The sequence below is a fragment of the Sceloporus occidentalis genome, unplaced genomic scaffold (genome assembly GCF_023333645.1).
Source record: "Sceloporus occidentalis isolate IW3139 unplaced genomic scaffold, rSceOcc1.0.p SCAF_2, whole genome shotgun sequence".
NCBI lineage: Eukaryota > Metazoa > Chordata > Lepidosauria > Squamata > Phrynosomatidae > Sceloporus > Sceloporus occidentalis.
This window is the reverse complement of record NW_028316982.1, coordinates 81,627,693-81,652,686: the sequence shown is the minus strand read 5'-3', so window position 1 is coordinate 81,652,686 and position 24,994 is coordinate 81,627,693. Positions and strand designations below refer to the sequence as shown.

The 24,994-nt window shown below is 39.4% G+C and overlaps 1 protein-coding gene across 6 annotated transcripts in view; it reads left to right on the top strand.

The window, feature by feature from the left end:
* The window catches only part of CUNH10orf90 (chromosome unknown C10orf90 homolog), a 204,202-nt gene that overhangs the window by 112,872 nt on the left and 66,336 nt on the right, over window positions 1-24,994 (top strand). For 5 of the 6 annotated variants that reach the window (XM_089507832.1, XM_089507830.1, XM_089507831.1 and 2 more), the window contains 2 exons: window positions 8,181-8,275; window positions 14,816-15,923. In XM_089507832.1, the coding sequence (XP_089363958.1) occupies window positions 8,181-8,275; window positions 14,816-15,923 (1,203 nt within the window). Of the gene's footprint in view, window positions 1-6,785; window positions 6,892-8,180; window positions 8,276-14,815; window positions 15,924-24,994 lie in introns of those variants that run through there. The other variant, XM_089507834.1, reaches the window with a different exon arrangement.

Below are 24,994 nucleotides of genomic sequence, written 5' to 3'. Positions count from 1 at the left end.
TGGCTGCTCCCAGACCTTGGAACTCATTCCTTTGGGAGAATGGCCCTGTCCTTGCTGTACTTCCACCAGCAAATTAAGATATTTTTATATAATCTGCCTGTACATGAACCTATGGTATAAAACTAAGTTATGTTTTTAATTGGAATTTTGTAATTGTGCTGGCCAAATGGCTGTAATCAAGTTATTATTGTAAGATATTTTTATACCACTAGATTTTTGGAAGCTGAGTGGATCAGACTTTTAACGCTGTGTGATGCTGTTTTAAGATTTGTATATTATTTTTAATGAATTTTAATGTATTGATGTTTAATGTTTTGATTTAACTATTTTTTTAAAATATATATATTTTAATGAAGCTTTTGTATAGTTTTAATCTGTATTGTTTTTCAATACACCCTGTAGTTAGCTACCTTGAGTCTCATTACTGAGAGAAAGGTGGGGTATAAATAAATTAAATAATAAGACAATTTTTTAAATTAAAAATAGGAGCACTTTATACTATTACTGGGGCACAGCATGCATCAGATCTTTTTTCTTTTTCCTGGAAGAAGCTGCATGATTGAAGAAATCATCTGGCAAATCTAAGCCCAGGAAACTCTAAGGGGGAAAAGAGAATACCTCTCCCAGTGCTAGAGGTCACTCATAAAACTTTAAACACCTGTAAATGAGCCATTTCTTAGTGTTTCTCAAAATGAGCACAGACCAGTCTCAGACTGACCTCTTCTACACTGTCAAATTTCAGGTCAATCTGCCGAGCTGTTTTTGGAGCATACGCTGAAAAACCTACTCTCCCAATCCTTCCCAATCATAATAACAGAATTTGCTTCATCTGACTCAGCTTTCATATAGGAGTTTCATAATGTATATGACTAAGAATATATATGAATAATAAGGCTAAGACTAGAATAGGGAGCTACAACTCTGTAACACTGGGATCATTTTAATATTGTATTAGACCAGTGATGTCCAAACTCTGGCCCTCCAGGTGTTTTGGACTTCAGCTCCCAGAATCCCAAACCATTGGCCAATGTGGCTGAGGCTTCTGGGAGTTGAAGTCCAAAACAACTGGAGGGCCAGAGTTTGGACATCACTGTATTAGACCATTGGTCTATCTCAGTAATAAGCAATGGCTAATGGAAACCAGGGTTCAAATCCCTGCTCAGCCATGGAAACCCACTGGGTGACCTAGGGCATTCTCTCAGCCTCAGAGGGAGGCAAAGGCAAAGCTCCCTCTGAACAAATCTTGCCAAGAAAACCCTGTGACAGGTTTTCTTAGGGTCATATAAGTCAGAAATGGCTTGAAGACACAGAACAACAGCAACAATAACATGCTTTTTACAGGATTACAATCTGAAAATTAGAACTGGTGGGGGTTGAGAATTTACCAGAATTATGTCCTAGTAAACGTATTTAGAACAAATATATTTTCTGTGGAATAAGGCCTGGCATTTCTTTCTGCTGAGGGCCTACTACAGATGGACCCTACACAAGTAATACTCTTGATAGCACCCTGATAAGTCCCTGACATCAAATGGGAGCTACCTCTAAGGATTGTGATAACCGAATGGAGCATAATTGTCTGTTTCAGGTCAAACTCTATAATCTTCTCTGCAGGCAGGCAGTTATTGCTTCAAGATGTGTAAGACCCATTAATGGCTTTCATTATGTTTTACAGAAAGGGAGAAGAACACAACCCATACCTTAGTTTCCTTTCTTTGACTTATATCAAGGTCATTTCATTTTCTAGTGAGTGTCACAGACCGAAATGTTGAAAAGTAATGCATTAGCATTAAAAATAGCATTATTTGCTATTTTACAAGTAAAATGTTCCTAGCATGTTACTATTATTTATTTTTTACAAACATAAAAATAGAGAGAAGGCCCTAAATTCCCCCCAATCACCCTCAAAATAATGTTTTGATATGATAGATGTCACTCTCTGCACCCTTAAAATTACTATGTTACCAGTTGGTAAACCATTTCTTAAAATGAGTGTCATGCCTTCCTTAGCTCCAAAAGTAATGTATTGCATGCATTGCTGTTGTTACTGATGTGTTACATCCTAGTTCTAGTTAATTCTTGCTTTTGGTGAGGTTTGAACTAGAGAGGTTCCTGCTTAAAGCTCAACTTGCAAAAGTAAGGCACGTTACAGACCGCCATTTAGTACGCGCTCTGCGCATACTAGTGTTAGAAAGGGGCGTGCTATGGTTAGGAAGGGTCTTACCTTCTTAACTGGCCCTGTTCCTAGTATGCGCGGAGCGCATAGTAAATGGCGGCGCCCGTCCACATGGGCACTGCCATCTTCACGTCTCGGACGCACAGCGTCCGGACGTGGCACGGTGGAAGTGACGCCGCGAGTGCGCGCCTCACGCCTCAGGCGCCACTTCCGGCTGCCAAGAAGAAGCGCCATTTCAGCACTTCTTTTTAACTGCACCGGGAAGCCTCGCGGTCTGGCTGCTGGGGCTTCTCGGCGCAGCTAATGGCGGCGGCGGCAGACCGCCCGCTTTTGGGCGGTCTGTAACGCACCTAAGAGACAAGTGTGGTTCTGGTTAGATATATGGTATGCTTGCCCTTCCCAGCATGAAATCTGAAGGAATGTCTTCCATACCTTCCAACATTTCATAGGACTTTATCACACTGAGGGAAAACTCAGATTTAAGCCGGGATTAAAAAGGCGTTTTCCCAGCAAAGTCACAAGATCATGGCAAAGATTTTCAGACACATCGCAATTAGAGAAGGAAGAAATTGGAATGTTCAAGCAACAAACCATTCACAGGGAAATCCCATGACTGGTTTGTTGCTGGAGCACTCCTGTTTCTCCCTGGGATAAGTCCTCTCTAATTGCAACCTCGTCTGAAAATCTTAGCCACGATCTTGTGATTTTGTCAGGAAAATGCCTTTATAATAACGTCTTTTCCCCAGTGTGATAGATGAAAACCAGGACATAAATAGCAAAGCAATATCACAATGTGGTCAAGAAGGCAAAAATTATGAATGAGGAAAAACATACAAGCTACGAAAGGCTGCAGGGGTTTGCTTTTGCCTGAGTCTATGAGGAAGAGCAAGATTGCACTTGCTCCTCTCATCTCTCCTCTGGTGAATAACTCAGGGCAAACTATTTTTGCACATTGAACTCTGTTTCCAACATCTGAAGTAAGATGAAGACAAGGAGCAGAGGAGGAGAATTTTTTAAACTAATTGAAAGTGTGAGATGACAGAGAATTAATCGGGACTGTACCTGTCAAATCAGGACAGTTGGAGGGCACGGTCTTCCAAAGAACATGCCAGGTCTCACGCCTAGGGGAGCTCTAACCATAGAGGTAAAAGCATTGGTGAGCAGAATCTGCTTCCTTCCATTTTCTTTTTCTACCATAAATTATCCCATATTCATTTTTTAAAAATTGTATAATGTACTGATTCTTTTCCATGTAAGTGGTTGTGACAGGGTTAGCCCCTCAGCTTTGCTTCTAGAAGACTATCACTTGCATCATATTAATAAGTCCATAAGAAGAATCTTAAAGTAGAAGGTTGAACTTATCGTGAACATTTTGTACTCAGGATGAATCTTTCCAGCTTGTAAAAGACATCTAGTCCTTCCAGGGTTGTCACTCAAGACCATGGTATTTCAGGGCTCTCTGGTACTTATGGTACACACAGACTCATTTTCTGTTTCCTCTGTGGTCTGAACTGAAATTGGTTTTGCAGGCTTTTGAAGAGCTTCAGACATACTCTGGAAAAGCCAAAACAGAATCTAGTTGCAGTTTAGTATTATAATGTGACTGCGATAGCTTCTTTAATCTTGTATTAGCTGGTTACATTTATTGGCATGCATTGCAATTGGGATGGGTTTTTTTGAGAATATGGGAAGAATGTATGGAAACTGGATATTAATCCTGCATTGTTATTTACTGTTGCAAGAGGTAATATGATTGGAGGAGTGGCATTCAGATTTTTTAAAAATCAGTTTTGTTGCTCACTGGTACACTGCCTTTTCCGCGACACCAAATTTCCTTCTTGGAGCTGCATCTATCAGACTTTGAACACCAGGAGTGCAGCCTGTGCTATCAGGAACCCTGCAGGCCTAAATATTGCAGTTTCAAGATGCCTGAAAGGGAAAGCACTTGCAAAAATCAACTACACAGATGCTGGCCTTTGGATGCATGTTAGCAACCATAACATTTGAACAACAGCAGTAGAGACCAGCTGTGAGGCTAAGTATTCTAGTATGAGGGAATGCACAGAAGAAACTCTTGTCTCCCTGTTCTTCCACCAGGTTTTTTGTCTTCACAGTATGCGACAGTGGATTTCACCCTTGGAAGCAGCAAGTTCTACCGAGTGCTGTTGTTTTGCCCTCAAAAGGGAACAGAGTACAGAAGCCTGAACATATTCATAGTATATACACATATACTTTCACAAGTATAAGGTTTTGGTTTTTTTGTACCCAGTAACTAATTCTAGGCAAGGCTTTGTGAGTTTATCAACTCAATTTAAGAGCTGATTTCTGAACTAGCCATCTGATTATGCTGCCACTGCCAGCTGCTTGAAAGTCTGATATTATCTCACACAACTCTTAGAAGATTTATGTCCAGGGTCACAAATAGAATTTTTCTGTATCTTATTACATTCCATCCTATTCCCACAACTGGGACTAAAAACATGTGGCTTTAATTTCACCTTAACAGTGCAACTGAAAAAAAAATGGACAAAAGCTCATGCTAAAATAAATCTATTAGTCTTAAAGGTGATACTTGAGTCCTTTACTCTCCTTCCCCTATTTTTACCTTTCATACTACAACAGATTAACACAGCTATCTCTTTGAAAACTGCTGCTGTGATTTAGTCTTGTTCAAGCTCCTATCCAATAGAGACTTTCAAATAAAGGTTGAGTCCCCTTTTAACTCACCTAGATGGATGAAGACCAGCTGTACTGGGCTTGGAGAAGTTATTTTGAGTCCAAATTTCTTCTAGAGGAATTTTGGAATTTATTTATAGGATTGCCAAAGTGAAAACTGGAAAGAGCTCCTGTACCTTTAATTACTGTATAAAATTTCAGCAGGTTTTGCTTGTTACCTGGTTCTGTAATAACCAACATTTGCTGTAATTCTCTTGTTGTTGTTATTGAGTACCTTCAAGTCATTTCTGACTTACGGCAACCCTAAGGCAAACCTGGGATTTTCGTGGCAAGAGTTGTTCAGAGGAGGCTTGCCATTGCCATCCTCTCAGGTTGAGAGAGTGTGACTTACTCAGGGTCACCCAGTGACTTTTATGGCTGAACTGGGAATCGAACCCTGGTCTCCAGAGTTGTAGTCCAACACTCAAACCACTATTCCACACTGGGTCTACACAACCATTAATGTTATGGGAGCCTGCTCCAGTTTTCAATCTAGCAATCTTATTTTTTGACTGTCCTAGATTTGCACTGACATAGTGGTTATGCCCCTGAGCTGTGTCCAAAAGCTCTGCCCTTTCTCCACCCCTTTTTGGCTCAACTGCTGGCTAAGCTCTATAATCAGCCAGGAGAAAGGAGTTATGCAGCCAAAAGGTCAGTTCAGTTACCACAAGAGGTTTTTAGAGTTAGCACACCTTTGAGTTAGGATTGTCTTTTGATACATGTCTGTGGGCATGCACTTTAGAGCTGGGCCCCGGTTAAAGGACTCTGACAGTGCAAACCTATGTATAGTTGTTGTTGTTGTTGTTGTTGTTGTTGTGTGCCTTCAAGTCATTTCTGACTTATTGCAACCCAAAAGTGAACCTATCATGGGATTTTCTGTGGTTGAGAGTGTGTGACTCGCCTAAGGTCACCCAGTGTATTTCCATGGCTGAGCAGGCCATTGATCCCTGATTTCCAAAGTCATTGCCCAATGCTCAAAGCATTACATCACACTGGCTCTCTATGCATATTTACTTGGTAGTAAAGGTACTTCTGTCAAGCCAGCATGGAGTAGTGGTTTGACTACCACTCTGGAGACTAGTGTTTGAATTCCAGCTCATCAGTAGAAGCCTATTAGGTGACCTTGAGCAAGTCACTTTCTCTCAGCCTCAGAGAAAGGCAAAAACCCAACTTCTTTGAAGAAATCTTGCCAAGAAAACCACGTGATAGGTTTGCCTTAGGATTGCCCTAAGATGGAAATGACTTGAAGGCACACAACAACAACAAAATAGTGCTTCTGTCTAAATACTCCATAAAGATACCAGATCTTGAATGATCTTGGAAGCTAAGCAAGGTCAGCCCTGGTTAGTACTTGAATGGGAGACCACTAATGAATGCCAGATGGTGTAGGCTATAGTTCAGAGGAAGGAACTGGTAAAACCATCTCTGAACATTCCTATCTTAAGAAAACCTTATGAAATTCATGGGGTCACCTTACGTTGACAGGTGGTTTGAAGACATATACACACACAATGGTGTTTACTTGAGTTGTTCATATGATTGCAACCAACTGCCTCCAATAACTGGGGGGGGGCACTTTGAAAATAGATTAATTTAATTTATCAGTCACCCAATTGTTCTCTCCCTATAGAGGAGGAATTGCCCCAGATTTCAGTTCAATTTCAGATTGACTTTCTAGCTTTGTGGGTTAACTTTCTGCTTCAAAAGCTTCCTGAGACATCAAAAGCAAACCAAAGTGATTGCCATTTCTTATCATGCAAGCTCTAAAGGGAGAATCTTAGTCCAACTGTCATGGTAACATATTGAGTAAACATTCCACTCAGTACAGTATTAGATGTTACTGATATACTTTTGCCAGTGCAGCAAGAGGCTGAAAACGTCTGTCTGGAGCCATCCAGGATCTTTAGCTGTGACTGTTCAGCTGCCTTTGAATCTACAATTTATTTATCTTGTGTGGTCTCTAAATTTTTAGTGAAATATGATCCATGGAATCTATGAAGGTGAGGTTTTCTTTCCCCCCTTCTACTATTTATAAGGTAACCGAAGTCTCTCTGTGCATCTGACAGACAGGGAAATAAATCCTCTCTCTTGGATTTTACAGTGAGAGAGGAATAAATCTTCTATCTTGGATTCTAGATTAATATTCATGTACGTAAGATTCTTAAGAGAACAGTTACATTTCCCAAGGAATTTACAGCCTTAACAATGGGGGCCAAAAACAGAACATTAAATAGTTTGCTCCAGGCAAGGCTGGACCTCACATCAGGAAAAAGGAGGCTCTCACCAAAGGCAGCAGATGTTCGGGGTGGGAAGGGCTATGACTGCCTCTAACCTCAAGCCGTTCTTCCTGAGTATGTCCCTCTCTTGAAGGATGGAGCTCTTCTTTGCAGCTATCCCACCAAAACTCTCCTGCCATTGCCAGTTGTGATAGAGGATGCTATCACACATCTGGCATTATAGTAAGATTCAGTTGCCAGGTTTTTCTTTTTCGTACATGGATGGTGGAAGGAGTAACATTTTGTCCTTGGCTTCAAGCAGCAAAATATTTTCAGCTTAGCCTGGTTAAAGTTGCAGGTTTCCTTGCTTTCCAGTATCTAGGGCTGCCTCTGCACTGCAGAAATAATGCAGTTTGACACTGCTTTAACTTCTGTGGCTCAATGCTATGAAATCCTGGGATTTGTAGTTTGGTGTGGCATCAGAGTGCTCTTACAGAGAAGGCTAAATATCTCATAAAAGTACAAGTCTCTGAATTCTATAGCATGGATCCATGGCAGTTAAATTGGTGTCAAACTATTATTTTTCAGTGCAGATGCAGCCTAGTGCATAAGGCTAAGGAAAAGTCCAATCTCTGTATAAGACATTGTGGAGAAACTGCCAGTCAAAGTAGAAAACACTGAGCTAGATAAACTAGATTGAAAATTCCTGAATAGTCTATATGAAGCTCTAATCGTACAAAAGGTATTTTACATGTTCATTCTTTTAAAATTAAAAAAAAACCCACAGAACTCAGACATCCATCCTGAAACAAAGTCCATCCACAGAATCCTTAAACACCAAAATATTCAAAAGTGCGAATTTGTTGCTGATAGATGTACAAGTGACACCAAGGGATCCCCTGTGGGATTTTATCTACGTCATGTGTGAGCAAAGAGATATTATGATTTCTCAGAAAATTGCATCCCAGATCATATCTGTTAGTCCTTTTATGCACTTTTATGCATAGAAATGAACTTTCTTGTACTGTTGTGTGATTTCAAGTAACCTTTTATCTTTCCTTTTTTTAAATTAGGAATCAGAGAAAATGAGCACAGAACTAATGCTTGGGAAGCACCTAAAACTGTTCAGTATTATAAAGCTGTAAAGAAAGAGTCAAACTGGACAAAGGTAAAAAGAGTCAAACTAGACAAAGAAGCAGCTTCCATTGAGTTAGTCAATGGCATGCATTGATGTTTTGAAAATTATGATTTATCTGTATGCAGCATGTTACCTTTTGCTCTGTGTTTAGTTGGATTTCACTTACTCAGCAGAAAAGTAAAGTGGCAGCTAGATGTTACAATTCTGCTGGCAGCATATTTATTAATTCATATACCTTTCACGTTCCTGAGAAAGGAAAGCACCATGCATGCTGGAAGGAAAAACATATTCTTGACAAACATTGCTGGTTCAGTGTGACAAGTCAAGGGGCTTGGCAGATTTTATGCAGAGTATCAGTTGTCTTTCAGAAAACATAGCCTATGGGCTTACTGTGTTGCACAAAAGCAAATGCTATGCCTCCGCCTGAAAAATGCCAAAAGAAACGTATTTGTCAAAGTCAGTTTTCATGTAACATTTAAAGCCCAGTCCTGTGGCATTTGAGGTACAACATCATTTGTGTTATTGGGGAGCCATACATTGTGCCATTACCCTGGTGTAGAAAAAGAAACCATGCAGGACATTTACCAGCTAGGAATGGGCCCCTTTTCTTCTCCCAGAGGCCAAAACCAAGTGCTGTCTGAAGCAGGAAAGGAAGAAGAAACCAGCAAAGCATGGCAAGGAGGCAACCATTGCAGTAAAAGTGGAATAATAGTACTATAACAGTATACTGTGGTATTGTCCTTTGCTATTTAAAAAGTAAAAACACTGATGTGTTATGCTATTCATTATTCTTTTAAAAGGGCAAATGAGTGTCTTTCTTTATTCTTTTAGTAATGTTTCTGAGCTCTGTTCTAAAAGACATGGTCAACTAGCAAACTTTTCATAAAATAACCCGTTATCATGTCCCTCCTGGGTGACACTTCCAATGAAAATGAACCACAGCTTGCCAGGTGACAGAGGACAGGCCATCCCAATAACCCTCAGCCTTTGGCAGGAGGGATGAGGGTCCCTGCCTTGAGTCAGGATAACTTCCAAGTTTAAGGAGCTGTCAGTTCCAGGAAGACAAGCAAGGTAATCTTTGAAGAAGTGCCTATCTGTCAAGAAAATCTTTGCACATGTAAAATCCATAAGTAAGGCCCCTCTTTCCTAAATGCATACACCTAAAGTGTAGGGGAATTTCTGAGAACTACTGATCCTCAGTTCTGGAAAAGGAAAGCTGCTGGCAGCAATGCCCATATACTGGTTCTAATCCTTGCTCACGCTTTTTTTTTTTTTGGTTTTGTTTGTTTGTTTGTTTGTTTGTTTGTTTTGGCTCATGAGTGCTGTTATATCAGACCCCCTTTATGCTAGACTCTGAATTATTTTGACCCTGTTTGCAGATAAGCCTGATCTGAATTAACTGCTCGGTTTGTTCCCTTGGTTTAGGCCTTGTGCTGCCTGTACTTCAGCCTTGAGATTTTCCCAGCCTGAGCTTTGCCAGAAATAGGATGTCCCTACTCATTCCCTTAGTTTGTCCTTGCACGAGCACTGGATCAGTTATTTGCTGGCAAATTTAGCGTGTGACTGTTGGTCTTGGCTCATGGGGTGAGATGGTGGAAGAAGAAAGTACTGCTCATGAATTGCAGAAAAGACAGCCCATAGTGAATGCTGGTGGTGGCCAGTCAGTTGCATTTTTACATAATGTATTAACTCTAGCTTCCTTTGAGGTTTTCTTGTTGTTGTTGTTGCTGTTGTTGTTGTTGCCATCATGCAGTTTCTGCCTATACGTGTATCTACTTGTTGGTCACCATTCACTACCAGTGGCATTGCCTTATTAATGACTCCCTGTCTTAGCTATCATGAGGATACTATTGGCATGCAAGTTTGGCCTCAGAATGTTTCTTCTGAGCTCTTGCTCAGAGGGTTGAGCACAGGTCTTGTTTGTAGGCCATACATTAAGCATTACTTACTAGGTTGGCTGAATAATATCTATGATAAAATGGGACAAAGTGCAGAAATAGTGAACAATAATTTATCACTGCCTAACACAAGGTAAACAGCCTTAATGGTCCCACTTTCACAGTTAGACAATCAACCTTGAACTAACTGCCGTCTATGACTGTGTTAGTTGTCTTTGTAGTTGAGAAAAACAATTACATCTCTTGGTTTAGAATCCTCGTTACTTGTAAGTGGTAGTGAGTTGTTGTTTTTGTTTTTTGACCTTGTGCTGTCATTATGGGATTTCTCATTCATTGCTACAGTTTTATAAATACTACACAACAATGGCAGCCACAACAAAGTGGTTATGGATTGTTACCTTTATTCATCTGCAAGTATATGCACACATCACGCTGGCCTGACTGCTTTCTTTTTCTCATTGCTTCTCCCTCACTGTGCTGCATCATTCTTTTATACTGCATTGAATGCTGATTTTTTTAAATGCAGGGAACTTCAAAAACATTTTGCACTGTGAAGAACAAAGGGAGTAGATGATACTCTCACCCCTGCACATGAGCATGTGCATATCCAGCTACACTTCTCACAATTTTACCCACCCGATTAAGACACTGGGGGATTCTGTAACCAGATTCTGTCTGGTTAAAATAATATTGATGCCCCTATTCATTTCAATGGGATTTCCATGGTGTCACTGTTTTGTAGATTGTATCAGGCACACAGAGAGAAAGAAAGAGGAAAAGGCAGTTGAAATTAGGGAGCATTGGCACTATTCTTTTCAGCCTGCTTTTATGTAGAATCGAGATTAATTTTCATTGAAAAATTCTCCTTGGAATTATCCTTTGTAAATTTTGATGTTGATGATGTTCCAGCTAATCAGATATTCAACATTCTAATACCTGTATTTGACACTCAGAAATAGTTGATTAGAGTGTTTGTTCTGCAATCATTTCCATTTAATTGCATTTAGCATTGGATGGAACTGAAACACAAATGGTTTTCAGTCATTTTATATTTATGAAAATGTTTCTACATTGTCTTGCATGTCAAGGTCTCCTCTGAACATCCGGGAAGAATTTATTGGAATATACAAAGACCAGACTAATTACAACTTCCCGTAAAGCATTCACAGCCGCAGCCCCCACACTCTGGAACAATTTACCAGAAGAGATCCATCTCATCACCACCTTAGAAGCCTTTAAGAAGGCACTTAAGACGGATCTCTTCCGGTGGGCCTATCCACCTGATCTTTTATAGTGGATCTTATAGAATTTTTTACACCTGATTCAACAGTACAGAAACAGACGACGATTTGGCTTTGTTGATGATTGTATTGCATCTTGGCATGTTTTAATTGATTATTTTATGTAGTATGGGTTGTGTAATTGTATTGGTTGGCTTTTATCGGTTGTAATCCCGCCTTGATCCGCAGGGAGAGGCGGGAAATATAAATAAAACTTTATTATTATTATTATTATTATTATTATTATTATTATTCAGAAGAATGGGGACCAGAGTTGCCTAAATGCTAATGTGTGATCATAAATAAATAACTTTATTTTTGAAGAAACACACACAGATGGGGTGCATCAAAATGAGGAAGGTTCAACTTATCCTTCCCACTCCATAATAGTAATGATAATCTTCCCTCTGAAGGTACTGTTTGGCCTGGAAGAGAAACTGTTATTTGTGGCTATAGCAGATTTCCAGTTTGTGGGGTTTTTTGTTCATTGTGGAAATGGGCAAGGTTACCCCTCCCTCACTACGCTTCAAATTGAGGTATCCCATATCTACTGCTTTTAAAACATTATTCAAATGTCATTGTGCATTTAATGTATCATATTTGACATGTACTGGGGTGCATGATGGGTTTATGCAAAGCAGTGTTATCAATATAGGAGTGCAGGGGGGTGCAGACTGTACCAAGTGACACCCCAGAAGAGGGGTGGTACCCGGTTAGGGGCCCCCACTATGGTGATACTGTGTTGTTCTCCCCATCAGGGGAATGACACAGTGGTACCAAAGAAGGCCAAGTGTGCCCCCCCCCCCCCAGTCGTACTGACTTGCTCACTGCCTCTGGAAGCCCTGCATCACCTCCATATTAGAAACCACATACCCCACACCAGGTGATGCCAGGGGTCAGAATGCCCCTCATGCAAGGAAATGTTGGGTTTCACTACTACCTACGAAAAGCTAAAAGTCCACCCTAGATCTCCGTGAACAGTCTCCTTGTACATTCCAAAAAGCAATATTGATTAGGCTGATGTGTCTTCTTGGGAAGCCTTTTCTTGCTTACAAGCACCAGAACAAAGATCTACATATTTATAAATTTCACTCTTATAGGCACAAATGAATAATTTTACCATTTCAGTCCCCACTGCATGATAGTTGTACACAACTGCAGTTTTTGAGGACTATTATTCAGGATTTATTTTGCAAACATATACAGAGAAGGGCACCAAAAAAAGGCACTATCTTTGTAGAAAATGTGACATTTCTCTACAGGAAATTAGCTTTCTGAACAAAAGATGCTGTGTTCTCTGTAAAAAATGTACACTTTTTTTGTACAGGATAAAGGTTCTTCATCTGGCCATGATTCTCTTTATCAGGGTTTCCTGACACTCCAGAGACCGATTTTTAATGTATTCTTCAAATGTGTTCAAATATTCATCCCATCCCTGCTTTGAAGCCTACTGAAACTTAGACTGCTGAAGTTAGAGTATAAGTTAAGATTCCTGTACAGATCCAAAGAGAGAACAAAGAACCCAAGCCATGCTGACTTTTAGTAAAATTATGAAACGGAATATTAATTCAAAATTTCTTATTTCAGATGTGCATAGTGAATTAGGAGGGGAAAATAGCTCACATTGAATGTGTCTGCAGTTAAACATTTAACCTCTTTTCCTAAACCTTAAAAAATTAAGTTGTACAAGAATAAAAAAATTACACACACACACTCCAATTTAAACTTAAATTTTAGGTGCTAACATTTCTGCATGTCAAAATAATGTGAAAGGCACAGGTATGGAACACCCAAAGATGGCAACTTTAATACAGGTACAACAATGTTGTATGACAAATATATTTAAAATAAACTCCTCATATTGAAACAAAGATTGCTGTCAGCCCATGGGCCACATGTGATCCCCTGGTACCCTTTCAGGATCCATAGATAGATAGATAGGTAGATAGGTACAGATATATTGCCATCAAAGCTCTCTGGGGACATGAGGAAATTTTTACCACATTTTTACTTCGTAGGACATTTCAGGTTCAGGAGAAGCCTGTTTAAAAAGAAGAAATGACCAGATGTTTGGGCCAAAAATATGTGAAATCCCTTCATGCTCCCTAAGGAATGTTGGGGGGCATTTTAGGGCTTGGGAACCATTGAGGCCTCCTAAACCCTGGCAGATGCCCATCTTTGGCCTAAATGAATCCCAGAAACCACCTTTCCTTTGTTTGTTTATTGTTGTTGCTCCCCAAACAAGGCCACAGCTATGTAGCAAGGTATTTCTGGTTTTTTAGGTATGCAGGTATTACTCTGTTGTATGGTCTGCATAAAGAACCTGCCCAGCATTAGAAATGTGTAATGCAAAAAGAAGGCAAAAATCCTGATGCAGACTCTGTTTTGTTTTTGGTGCTGCTGCTGAAATAGAAAATTCCTTTTTCAGATGAAATGGAATTGAAGGATTGGATAGAAGGAGGAACATGAAAACATAGGGCTGAAATCACTGCTGAATGCATCCCCCCCCCTGCTTACATCCAATTGATCGACTTTGTTTTCCACTGCTGGACAATTTGTGCAGTATGTTGGTGGTGTGTTATTTTAACTGCATGTAGGAAAGATGTCCCAGGGTAACTACATTGTCTAAAGGAAATCCTGTTTATGTCAAGGGATTTGGTGACTGTCATAGTCTGAAATCTAATTCTAGGTCACCATCTATACATATTGAGCATACACCTCCCCTGCTATTACTGTTTGGTGTAGTGAAGGAATGCTAAACAATAAGGCACTAATGCAATAAATGGGACTCTAAGAAATTATAGTAGTACTATGTATTCATGATGTGGGTGGCAGAGTGGAAACATTCTCATCCTCCTCCCCCAATCATACTTGATGCTTTTGTGCAACAGCACTGACCGAACTCCTACAGAATCACTCCATAGAAAATCATAACCCACCTACGTAATTGATTTTGCAATGCACTTGGAGGCTGTAAGTGCTCAAAGCGCTTTAATATTTCAGCTGGTTGGCATGAAAGCACAGTGTGGCATAGGTTATAATCTGAAATTGACAGTTACCATTGGCACATACATTGTTAAACAAACACAGGGCCATACACCCAACAGAGCAAATCAATTAATCATTCAGACAAACAGTTCTAGGATGGTATAATTTGCACATGAAATTGATCATTTTTTCCTTCTTGCTGGAAGGAGGGTATTTCCGAGGTTTGCTACTATTCTTTTTTTTTTTAAGAAAGACTGATCTAAGGTGAAGCTGTAGCAAATAGAATGTAACAAGAAGCCTTGTGTAAAACTATTAGATGTTATTACAACATTCTTTTGAGAATAATTTTCCTTTGTGTTTACTCTTTTAGAATTCTTTAATTATTTGGATCTTTTCCTTTTCAGGACTCTTGTCCATCACCAAATGCAAAAATGATTTCATCTATACTCATTTCACAGATGATTAATGAGAATAAATCAAAAGAAAACAAGGCTGCCTTCTCTATGCAGTCAGTAATCACCCAGTCTGATGCTTATCACATGAACCAATCTTTGGCTAATCATAGCTCAGTCAACATTAATAGAGCATTCATATTGCTTCCCAGAAGATTAGGCATTCAGATAACTTCTGATGACAGTGCATTTGGAACAGACATTGACAGCAAAGGGATGAGACAATGTCATAAGCAGAAGAAAGGTTTTGCTTCCATCACAATCACTGCTCGACGAGTTGTTCCACCTTGTAACAGGAAAACACAGGTGGATACTTCCGACCCTTCTTGTTTGAAATGCCAGGAAATTAAATCGCCAATGAGCACTCTTCCTGCTTCAAAGGGGACTGGACTGCATCAGCCTTGTAGACCTTTGAACACTCAAGGATGTTGTAAAAATAAAAATGCCACCAAAATAAGGATTTCTGAACCTTGTCCACAGCTGAGCAAGAGTGGCTGGATTTCTAACACAGAAAACAAAGAGAATGGACTGGTCTCCCCCGGAAACAACCATAACAAAGAAGCACCAATTTCCTTTACTTCAAGTCTTCACCTCAGTATTTCCCAACATAATCCAAATGCAATATACTATGTAGACAAATCTCTCTCAGTGCCTGTTGATCAACCTCAGACTAGGAACCAAAAAATTCATAGGTCAGTTGTGTCTTTCAGTTTAAATTGCAGTTCTCCCAGTTTAACACCAGATGGAGTGGATGGTTTAGCTAATGGAGAGTTAATCACAGAAGTACTTAAGACAAAGCTCCCAGAGCACGGCAAGCCACTGCTAGAAGCAATTTGGAATGCAGATCTCAAGGAGAGCTATTCACTTAGAAAACAGACTTTGGAAAAGGAATCTTTAGGGACTGAATGTCTCTGGAAAGATACCTCTCCACTAACTCTGTCAGTTGCAGATAGTCCTCAAGGACTTGATCATTTAAGGTCAACGAAGAGTAATGATGGAAATTCAAGTGACACTCACACTTTATTGTCTTCCCACATGCCTCACTGGACCTATGATGAAGGTGAGTAGGTTAAATAAACTCAATCTTGTTGGATCAGATATCCAGGACAGAGTAAATCACATTACCCATATAACAGGGCAAGTAGGATTTTTTAAAAATGCTTCTGTATGCAATAAACACAGGGTGAATTTGAGGACCATTTTATATATTATGTTTTGTACATGAGTTCCAATTCTCATATAGCCACTACACAAGCATACCTTTTAGTAACAATATCCATATGTATTAATCCAATTTTCTTTTTCTTTGCCTACAAATGCACATGGGCAGGGCCCTGATTTTTTTTTTTTTTTGTAGAGCCCAATATGAAACATAACATGTCAAAGAATTCTTAATGCAAAAGAATATGTCCAGTTATTAGATTATGATGGATTAACACATGAGTTTTGAGCTGCAAAATAAGCGCATGGCTCCTCCAAATAAGAATTCTGCCCTACCAAGTGACATTTTCCTTCAATTCCTAAATTATTAGCACTGCACACAGACAGTCATTTTGAATCATTCATACCTAGATTCCTACATTAGCCGTGTTAGCATTCTCTTGTTATCCTTATCCTGCCCCTCTTCGTGGATGCATACACTGCATTTTTAAATATTCCACTGGAGTTTTAAGTTACTGCAATGCTAGAAATTCAAGGACTAAAGAAAAATTTCATCTGAGGAGGCAGAATTCTTATTTAGAGAGGACAATGCTCTCATTCCCCCCATATCTACATCCCTGGATTAATAGGGATGTTGCCACTGCAGGTTGACACTTGAGCTAGTGAGCAAAATCTGTTAAATCAGCACAGTTTATAGAAAAGTGTTGGCCTGCACACCAAATCAATGAAGGATACCGCTCCTTAGGTTTGTGGGTAACCAGCAGGATGCAGCATACACCTCCACTGAGAGGAGGCTTCTCTCAGCAGAATGGGGAAGGTGAGATTCCCCTTCTACTCACCAAGTCCCCCTGAATTTCTTTCAGAGAAGATGGGAGGTCACATGGGAAGGAAGGAAGGAAGGAAGGAAGGAAGGAAGGAAGGAAGGAAGGAAGGAAGGTTGGTTCCATTATGCAAACAGTGGTCCACTAAGTCAACATTTGATTTCTCCCTGAGTGAAACTGTCGCATTTCCACTGATGTAAACATGTCTTCCAAACTGTGATAAAACTTAAGCCCTTCATATTAAAATATAATACTGAAGGCCAACTTGGGTTTATGTGGGTATTTTTAGAACAAGAAGATGGTAAAATCATACCTTTGTGAACTGAAGTCCCTAATGGTATTCCAGTGTTGACAATGATATATATATTATGAATGGGCCCATGCACAGAGAAGAAAGTTTGCTTTCAGGATGTCAAGAGCCCCAGTACAGGATCCAAAGCTGAAGTCTTTTCTTGCTGATTTAGGTTTAATACCACCTCATGCCTCCCTATTTGTTTATATTAACCAGAAAGGCCAATTGCACATTGACTTTCTTTAATCTTCTGCGCTATTTTTACTTTGGTTAAAGGTAATGGCAAAAAAGGTGCTCCCAGTACAATAAAAATCAAGAATAATGGGGCATATAAAATATAATGCCCTCTTTGCAAAATATAATGCCCTGTTAAAAAATTAATAATCAGGCATTTAGTATTTTACAATATGTCAGAAAAAAAGAACATAATATGTAGTAGTTTGGCATAGCTCTAAAAGGCTCTTTTTCTTGCCCTAACAATTCCCCAGCATCACATGCCAGTATGTTTTTCCACAGCAGAAGTTATGTCATTTCAAGTTCAGGGTTGGGTGGGGAAAGGAGGCAAAACATTTGGGGTGTTCTTGCATGCCATATGGTGATTGGAGGGGGGACAAAATATACTGCTTTTAATTTTACCTTTACTTTTGGGGGTTGACAGGCATGGACTGCATTATTCCCATCCCTGCATTAGATGATCTCCTGTCATTTTAATCTCTTTTCTGTGAGCTCAAGATTGATTCACATTGTAGAGTTTGTGAGATGTACATCTTTTAGAGTATGCAGCAATAGATGTAAAGAAGAGTCTCCTGGAAGACCAAAAAAAGGTGCTGAGAAGTTTTAGGTAGGCAGTACTGAGCTGACTTGTCTGAGCAGTTTCAGAGAAAGTTAAAAGGCAGATCCGTGTTCCTTCATTCTTAACCTGGAACCTGTCTGTGTCAGATGCTCAGTCAGCTTTGGGAATGTAGTGTTTACAGATCCCTTCCAGTGCTTAGTGTCAGTTTGCCCTAACCTAATGTACTTTTTTTAAAAAGATGCTTTTGAAAGAAGCCTGTGTGTGAGATCCATTTTAATAATGTTGATACATACTCCTGTCTGTAATCCAACAGATGCTGCTGAGCTCAAATCTCAGTGGTTGCCCCGTTATATTAAAAATTATTAAGAAAAATCTGGGTAGTGGCAGAACTATTTCTCGTATAGCCCACCCTTCCTAGTTAATGTTTTTCAAGGGGATGCTGTTGTTGCTGAAAATTTCATGGAATAATTCTGTTCAGAGAGACTGTCATGAAGAAAAAAACCAACAACTACTTAGCATTAACTGTTCAAGAAATGTTTGCTAAGTGTAATGAGAGTTCAGTAATGAAACCCTACATGAAGGGGAATGATAATTATTGTAATTTTTTTTTTTAAAAAAAGATGAGAAACAAGCCAGCTAAACTTTGCTCAGGAATAATAAAATATGCAGACAGAAACATTTTTTGTTTTGTTTTGTTTTTCCTTCCATTTTTTTAAGAATACAACTTTAAAGCAGAAATTGTACCTGGGTTAATTATTTTAATGTTTAAAGTTTTATTATTAAAGTAAGTGTTATACTTTATATGTTGGTTTTGTATGCTTTATTGTTTATTTGCAAAAGACATACCCTATTTCTACTTGTTTACTCCTCTTCTTTATTTATCCTCATGTAGTCCAATGGCTAATTTTAAATGAGAGGTAAAGAAAGACCTAGAGAGGATGAATCCACTTAAACTAGGAATGGATAAACAGAGCAGAATGTACAGTCAGCCCTCCTTATCCACAGATTTTTTTATCCATGGATTCAACCACCCACAGGCTGAAAATATCAAAAAATAATATAAATTCCAAATGCAAACCTGTTTTTTGCCATTTTGTATAAGACACCATTTCACTCTGCCACTGTATTTAATGGGACTTGAACATCCATGGATTTGAGTATCCACAGGGGTCCTGGAAGCAGACTCCAGCAGAGACCAAGGGCCCACTGTATATCTGGGAGAAAAATAATAATATTGAGCCAACTAATGCAGGAATCCCTGTAACAAACTGATTTACAGTTTTAGATCCTGAATTGAGTGCTGATAATGAAATTCTCTCCTCTGCCTTTTCTCCTTCTTTCATTGAAAACTCTAAAGAAGTTCTAGTTGTAGGGAGCTAAGGGCTGCACCCCACACTGTGGAAATAATCCGGTTTGACACCACTTTAATTGCCATGGCTTAATGCTGTGGAATTCCCAAAATATCATAGCACTAAGCCATGGCAGTTAAAGAGGTATCAAAGAGGATTGTTTATGGAGTGTGGATATAGCCAAGATTAGATGTGACTTTCTGCCAGCAGAACTATTCAGTTGGCTTGGATGTTCTTGTGGAAGTATTGAAACAAAGTAAAAAAGAGGGTGGCATAAAGGATTAGATAAACTATGCAAGATTCAAAACCCTTCCAGCCCAAGATCACAGCCACATGTTAGTCCAGAGAGAAGGCAATCCAAAGGAATTTCCAACATCCTTAGACTGAGAGGGATTAATGCCACCTCCATTGGCCTTTGGCCAACTGGGCCAGTTAGGACTGTGCTTTAAGTCACCTCATGATCTCCAGTGGCACAAGACATCTCTCTGTCTTGGTGTGTGAATGAGACAGAGGAGATTTTCACACAGGGATGGGATAGGGATGAGACTGCTTCCCCACCCTTATCCTGCCCTTAACCTATCCATGATTGTGATGGTTTGAAAGGTCTCAAATTGTAGTGCCAATCCCACCATTAACCTGTCATTAAAGCGACAGTGCATTAATGTGAACTTCTCTTAATGCAAAACGCATGCCAGCGTCACTTTAATGACAGGTTAATGGCAGGATAATGATGGGTTCTGCGCAACTTCATCTGAAAGCCTTTCGTGTGATTGTTGTTATTCACATTTCCCAGATGGGATAAGCATGAATTCTGTCTGAAAGTCCTTTTGATTGCACGGGAATGACAGGAACGTGACAAGATAGGGGCAGGATGTCCCTCGTCTGGTAATCCCCAGAGACAGAGAACACAAGAGTCTGAAATTAGGAAAGAATTGTGAGAAATTTAGCAATTTAGAATTTAATTCAGATAGTGGTAAGGGCAAACATTAATAATTTTAGAGCTGGCACAAAGAAAAAAATATGTTCATATTGCTTCTGTCAGTTAGGGATAAAGGAATTATAAAATAAAATGCTCCTATGTTAAGTAACTCATATTTTGCAATGCAGGATTGGCAGAAGGCATTTTTCTTTAACCATCTCAGATCTCATTGACTATTTTCCCCTGGAAAGGAGCTATTCCATTCTGGAGTTCTTACTCCAGTATGAAACACTGTTTAAGAATTCTGTTATAGTTTCACTTGGAGATTATTATTATATATGCTAACTCCGCATGATTTTTAAAAAATAAAATTTTGTTGACTTTTGTGGTCATGCAGTACTCTGTTTAACACAAGACCAAAAAACTGTTTGCATGGGACTGTGCCTAATATAAAGATGTGTATATACTTTAATTTATTGCTGCAAACCAAGCTTCTAAATACCAGCAGATATCACTAAAAGTAAATATAGAAAATATGCTGAACCTAATGGGGAACAGTTTGTTCTTGAAGCTTTTTTTAAAAAGGGACAGCTTCAAGCTCAGGTGCTAGGTTCCCCAAAAATGTTAAGTGGAAGATGAAAATTAGGTAAGCAAAACTAACCCCAAAGGCAGAGAAGTATTTCAGACTTTTCCACATTTGTCTGAAGCTGTGCTCCTGGTGACTGTGAATAGGTTTTATTATCTTCAAAGTGCATTAATTATTAAGATGGATGAAGTAGCAGGGGTAGTTTGACTGTTCCGTTTGAAAATGTAGAACACAGCTAGGAACACATATATCCAAAGTAAATGATGAAAAGACAGATATGATAGAAGTTAGTCTTTTCCTCCAAAGGAATTAAATTGACCTGGTCAGCCCCAAATCAAACTGACATTGCTTCAAAAATAGAATTATAAGCTGTTGTGGAAATCATTTGAGATGGGATCAATATACCAGGATCCAGTGACTGAAGTTAATCCCTTTTTAGTCCAACAACACAGAGAAATGGCTGGTGAGCTAGAGATAACTGAATCTAAAAAAATAAAATAGCCTATATTCTAATAATTGAGTCAAATGAGGCCTACTTATATTCATGTTAAGTTATTTTTATCCTTTTGGATGACTTAAAATATTCCAGATTGCATGAAGTTTTTCAAAGGGCTTGTTGCCTAGTAAGTCTTTAAGAATATGTCTTCATAGGTCTCCAGAAAGTAATAGGAAACAAGAGGCCACTTTTCCCCCAGCAAGCTTATCACAAGAATCATAGAATCATGTAGTTGGAAGAGACTGCAAGGGCCATCCAGTCCAATCCCCTGCCATGCAGGAAATCTCAATCAAAGCATCCCTGACAGATGGCCAACCAGCCTCTGTTGAAAGACCTCCAAGGAAGGAGACTCCATTACACTCCAAGAAAGTAAAATGCTGAGAACCATCTGCTCATACATGAATGGAACACACTTTGCCATTCATGACACCTCTAAGACAAGGGGAGCTGCAATTATTCTATCATGTGCCTCACTTTTACTGCTACAGTGTGAGATCCCAGGGGAAATTCATTTTAATCAGAGGACTACTTGTGGATAAGCAAAACACCCTTGCTGCTATCTGTAGTTCCAATAGGAACCAGTTTACGTTCTTAGATGCTACTTGTCTGAGCTCAAAAAATTTGGTTTGGGGTAGGTCATTGTGAGAGGTGATCTAAACTACATTAGTGACTACCAAATAAGCTAGGTTCTTGTCCAAACATGATAAAGCTACATGGCAAATAATGTAATCTTTCCTCCTTAAATACAGCTCATACGATGTGTTGTATCAGGGAAATCTTGGAATAAGAAACCTCACATACTGTTAGCCAACTCATTATTGTACATTAACTATTTTAGTGTTTGTTAGTCCCAACTAGAGTAGACCCATTGAATCAATTGTTGAATAGTGAGTCAACACATTGGCATCACTAGCTATGGTGTCAACCAGTATAGAGGGATGCCAATGGGCTGTGTGTGGCCTGCCCAACCCCTCCCGCTAACTTGCTCACCTGCTCCCCAGCCACCCAGTTGCCCACTGTACGGGCAGACCCTGGAAGGGTGGGCATGTGGCAGCAGACTCCTTTGCTCCCCCCCCCCCCCAATGCTGTGTTGCCCTGGCTGAACAAGTGAGGCAGTGGGAGGGGACAGAAGGGGCACATTCACCCGGGTTGGGGGTGAACCACTGCTTTGTTGCCAGGCTTCCTCCCCAGGGAGAAAGCTTAGTGATGGAGCAGTTGGGAAGGGCATGTGTTTTACCCTTCAGCACCAAGAGTGACCCTCCTCTGAGGTAGAATTCAAAGATATAGCCATGTTAGTCTGTAGAATCAGTATGCAGAGAGAGCTTGTAGTACCTTTGAGACTAACTGAAAGAAAGAAGCTGGCAGCATGAGCTTTCGTAGACTTACGTCTACTTCCAAATGCATCTGAGGAAGTAGACTTAAGTCTATAAAAACTCATGCTAACTCCTCTGAGGTGTCACGTGGTGCAGTCCACCCCACTCCATCCCACCCCACCCACCCCCCAGTAACACCATCAAGTCAACACACGGTAAATCCAATTAATTCAATTAGTCTGTTCCAGTCAGGGCTAATAATAGGATTTAGGCCTTTTGGTTTCACATACAGATACAAAGCAAATCTCAAGCACAGCTTTTGGAAAGGTGGCAGTTGTAGACCATGATTCGATACATAATTCTTACCAGATACAGTATTTGCACAGATCACTGTAATCTTGGAGAGTTGCTTCCTTTCAAAATAGACAGTCTTGGGGTTGTTGGACTGATATACTTGCACATGATGAAGCAGCTTCATATGTTCTGGCCTAAAACGTGATTGTACCCTTTGAATGATTTCCATCCAGTAATAAGATATTTTAGTAACCTTACTGCCTTCATTCTGCTTGGAACATTATAAATAGAGCTAATTAATAATGACTCAAAGGTCATGGCCTTTCTTGTTGGGATCAAAAAAGTAATGAGTAGTCAATTACATGTCAGCCATTTAGAAGTGACAAATTGTGGGAAATGAGTAATAGTCACAAGCCTTCATTAGTACTGCTGTTGAGTTATACCTTGAAATGAAATATGGGAGGGATCCAGTCTAATCTGCATATCAAATATAGCTTGGCTCTGCACTTTACTAACTTGCAGCAATGCAGGCTTGATGGTAAATGTGGGAGATGAACACTGTTTCCCTGCTTTTTGATACATCACGAGCTATGCTGCCCCAAAGGCAGGCTATCTCATATCTTTTGATACATTTGAGATTCCTGGGGGGAGGGGGAAGAAAATGGAAGCCTGAAACGCAGATGCCAATTAATTAGAGTCAGAAAAGGCAAGAGCTATTAGGGACTGAAGTTATTTCTTAACCAAAAATGCACACATAACAGAATAGTTTTTGTGCCTCTGTTAATTTTTAGTTTCAGTCTCTGTATAATTTTATGCATACTATCCAGGGGTTACCTTGCTTGATGGAGAATTTCAAAATAAACTCAGAAGCATTAACAAATTGAAACTGTACTATTATGTCATACTTACATTGTGTCATATGCTTATAGTATATACTGGTTCTGTTTTTCAATCACAGTCATGGAACTAACGTCTATTTTATGTAGTCTCCTGCCCATCCATTAAGTTTGTTATTGTAGTCTGCTGCCCATCCATTAAGTTTGTTATTGTATTTCTTTCTGCTCCTTCTGGCCCAGGCAATGATGTTCCTCACTGCAGCTGTAACAGCTGTTGTTACCCTTAAATCACTTTAGTAAACAGCTGGCATTGCTTCTCATTTGTATTTCCTTGGATTCTCTTTCGGTAGGATCAACTCAGCTGTTATCCAGTATGAAAATTTGGGGTAGGAAGTTTCAGACCTCCAGATGGGCACTTTTCCAATACTGGCTTTCTCCCCATCCAGATTATGGGATCTTTCCCTTGTGAAGAATGATGTGATGCTGCCTCTTGTGGTCTCTTCCAACTCTATGATGCTAAGATTCTAAAATGGAGCAACTATTTTACTATAGTAGTGAAACAAGATAGTAAAATGATGAAAGAATAATAAAAATACAGCTTGTGCTAAGAATCTGGTTGATCGATATAGCCAAAGCCTTAAGATGAAATGAAGAAAAGAAAGAAGGGAATTTGAGAATCCAATACCGGTTTATTGTGTTTTAGCAAATAGCCATTATACACAAATATACGGGAAGGGGGAATCAGTAGAATTACATTTCTGCTAATTAATCTTTAAAAGTAGATTAATTTTTCTTATTCTCTTTAGACATTATAGCATGTATTTGTAAAGCCTTGACAATAATTTTGATGCTCTAAATAAATGATACACATGCATCAGACAACAAAAAGAAACCCTTTAAAAGAGATGACCTTCCTTTCAGTGGTCTTAACAAAGGATAAATGTGGTTGTTTCTAAAATTGCTGTACATAGAGCATTCAGGCGGTACATGAATTGAGCCTTCTTTTGACACGGAATCACAACCACATACTCCTTCCTTCTTAGGAACCGATCCAATCTGCCAGTGGAAGAACATTTAATATTGCTTGCATAAAGATTACCCTCATTTTAATATTTGATAGATCTATCAGGTATTTTGGAAAGGATAAATACAATGGAATAAACAAAGCATAAAAATTATTGGATTGGAAAGACTTCATCTCAGTCACCTGTGATTAAATCTTAGTATCTTTGAGTCTCTGGAGCAGCTCTATCAAAATCTTGAGTCAAAAG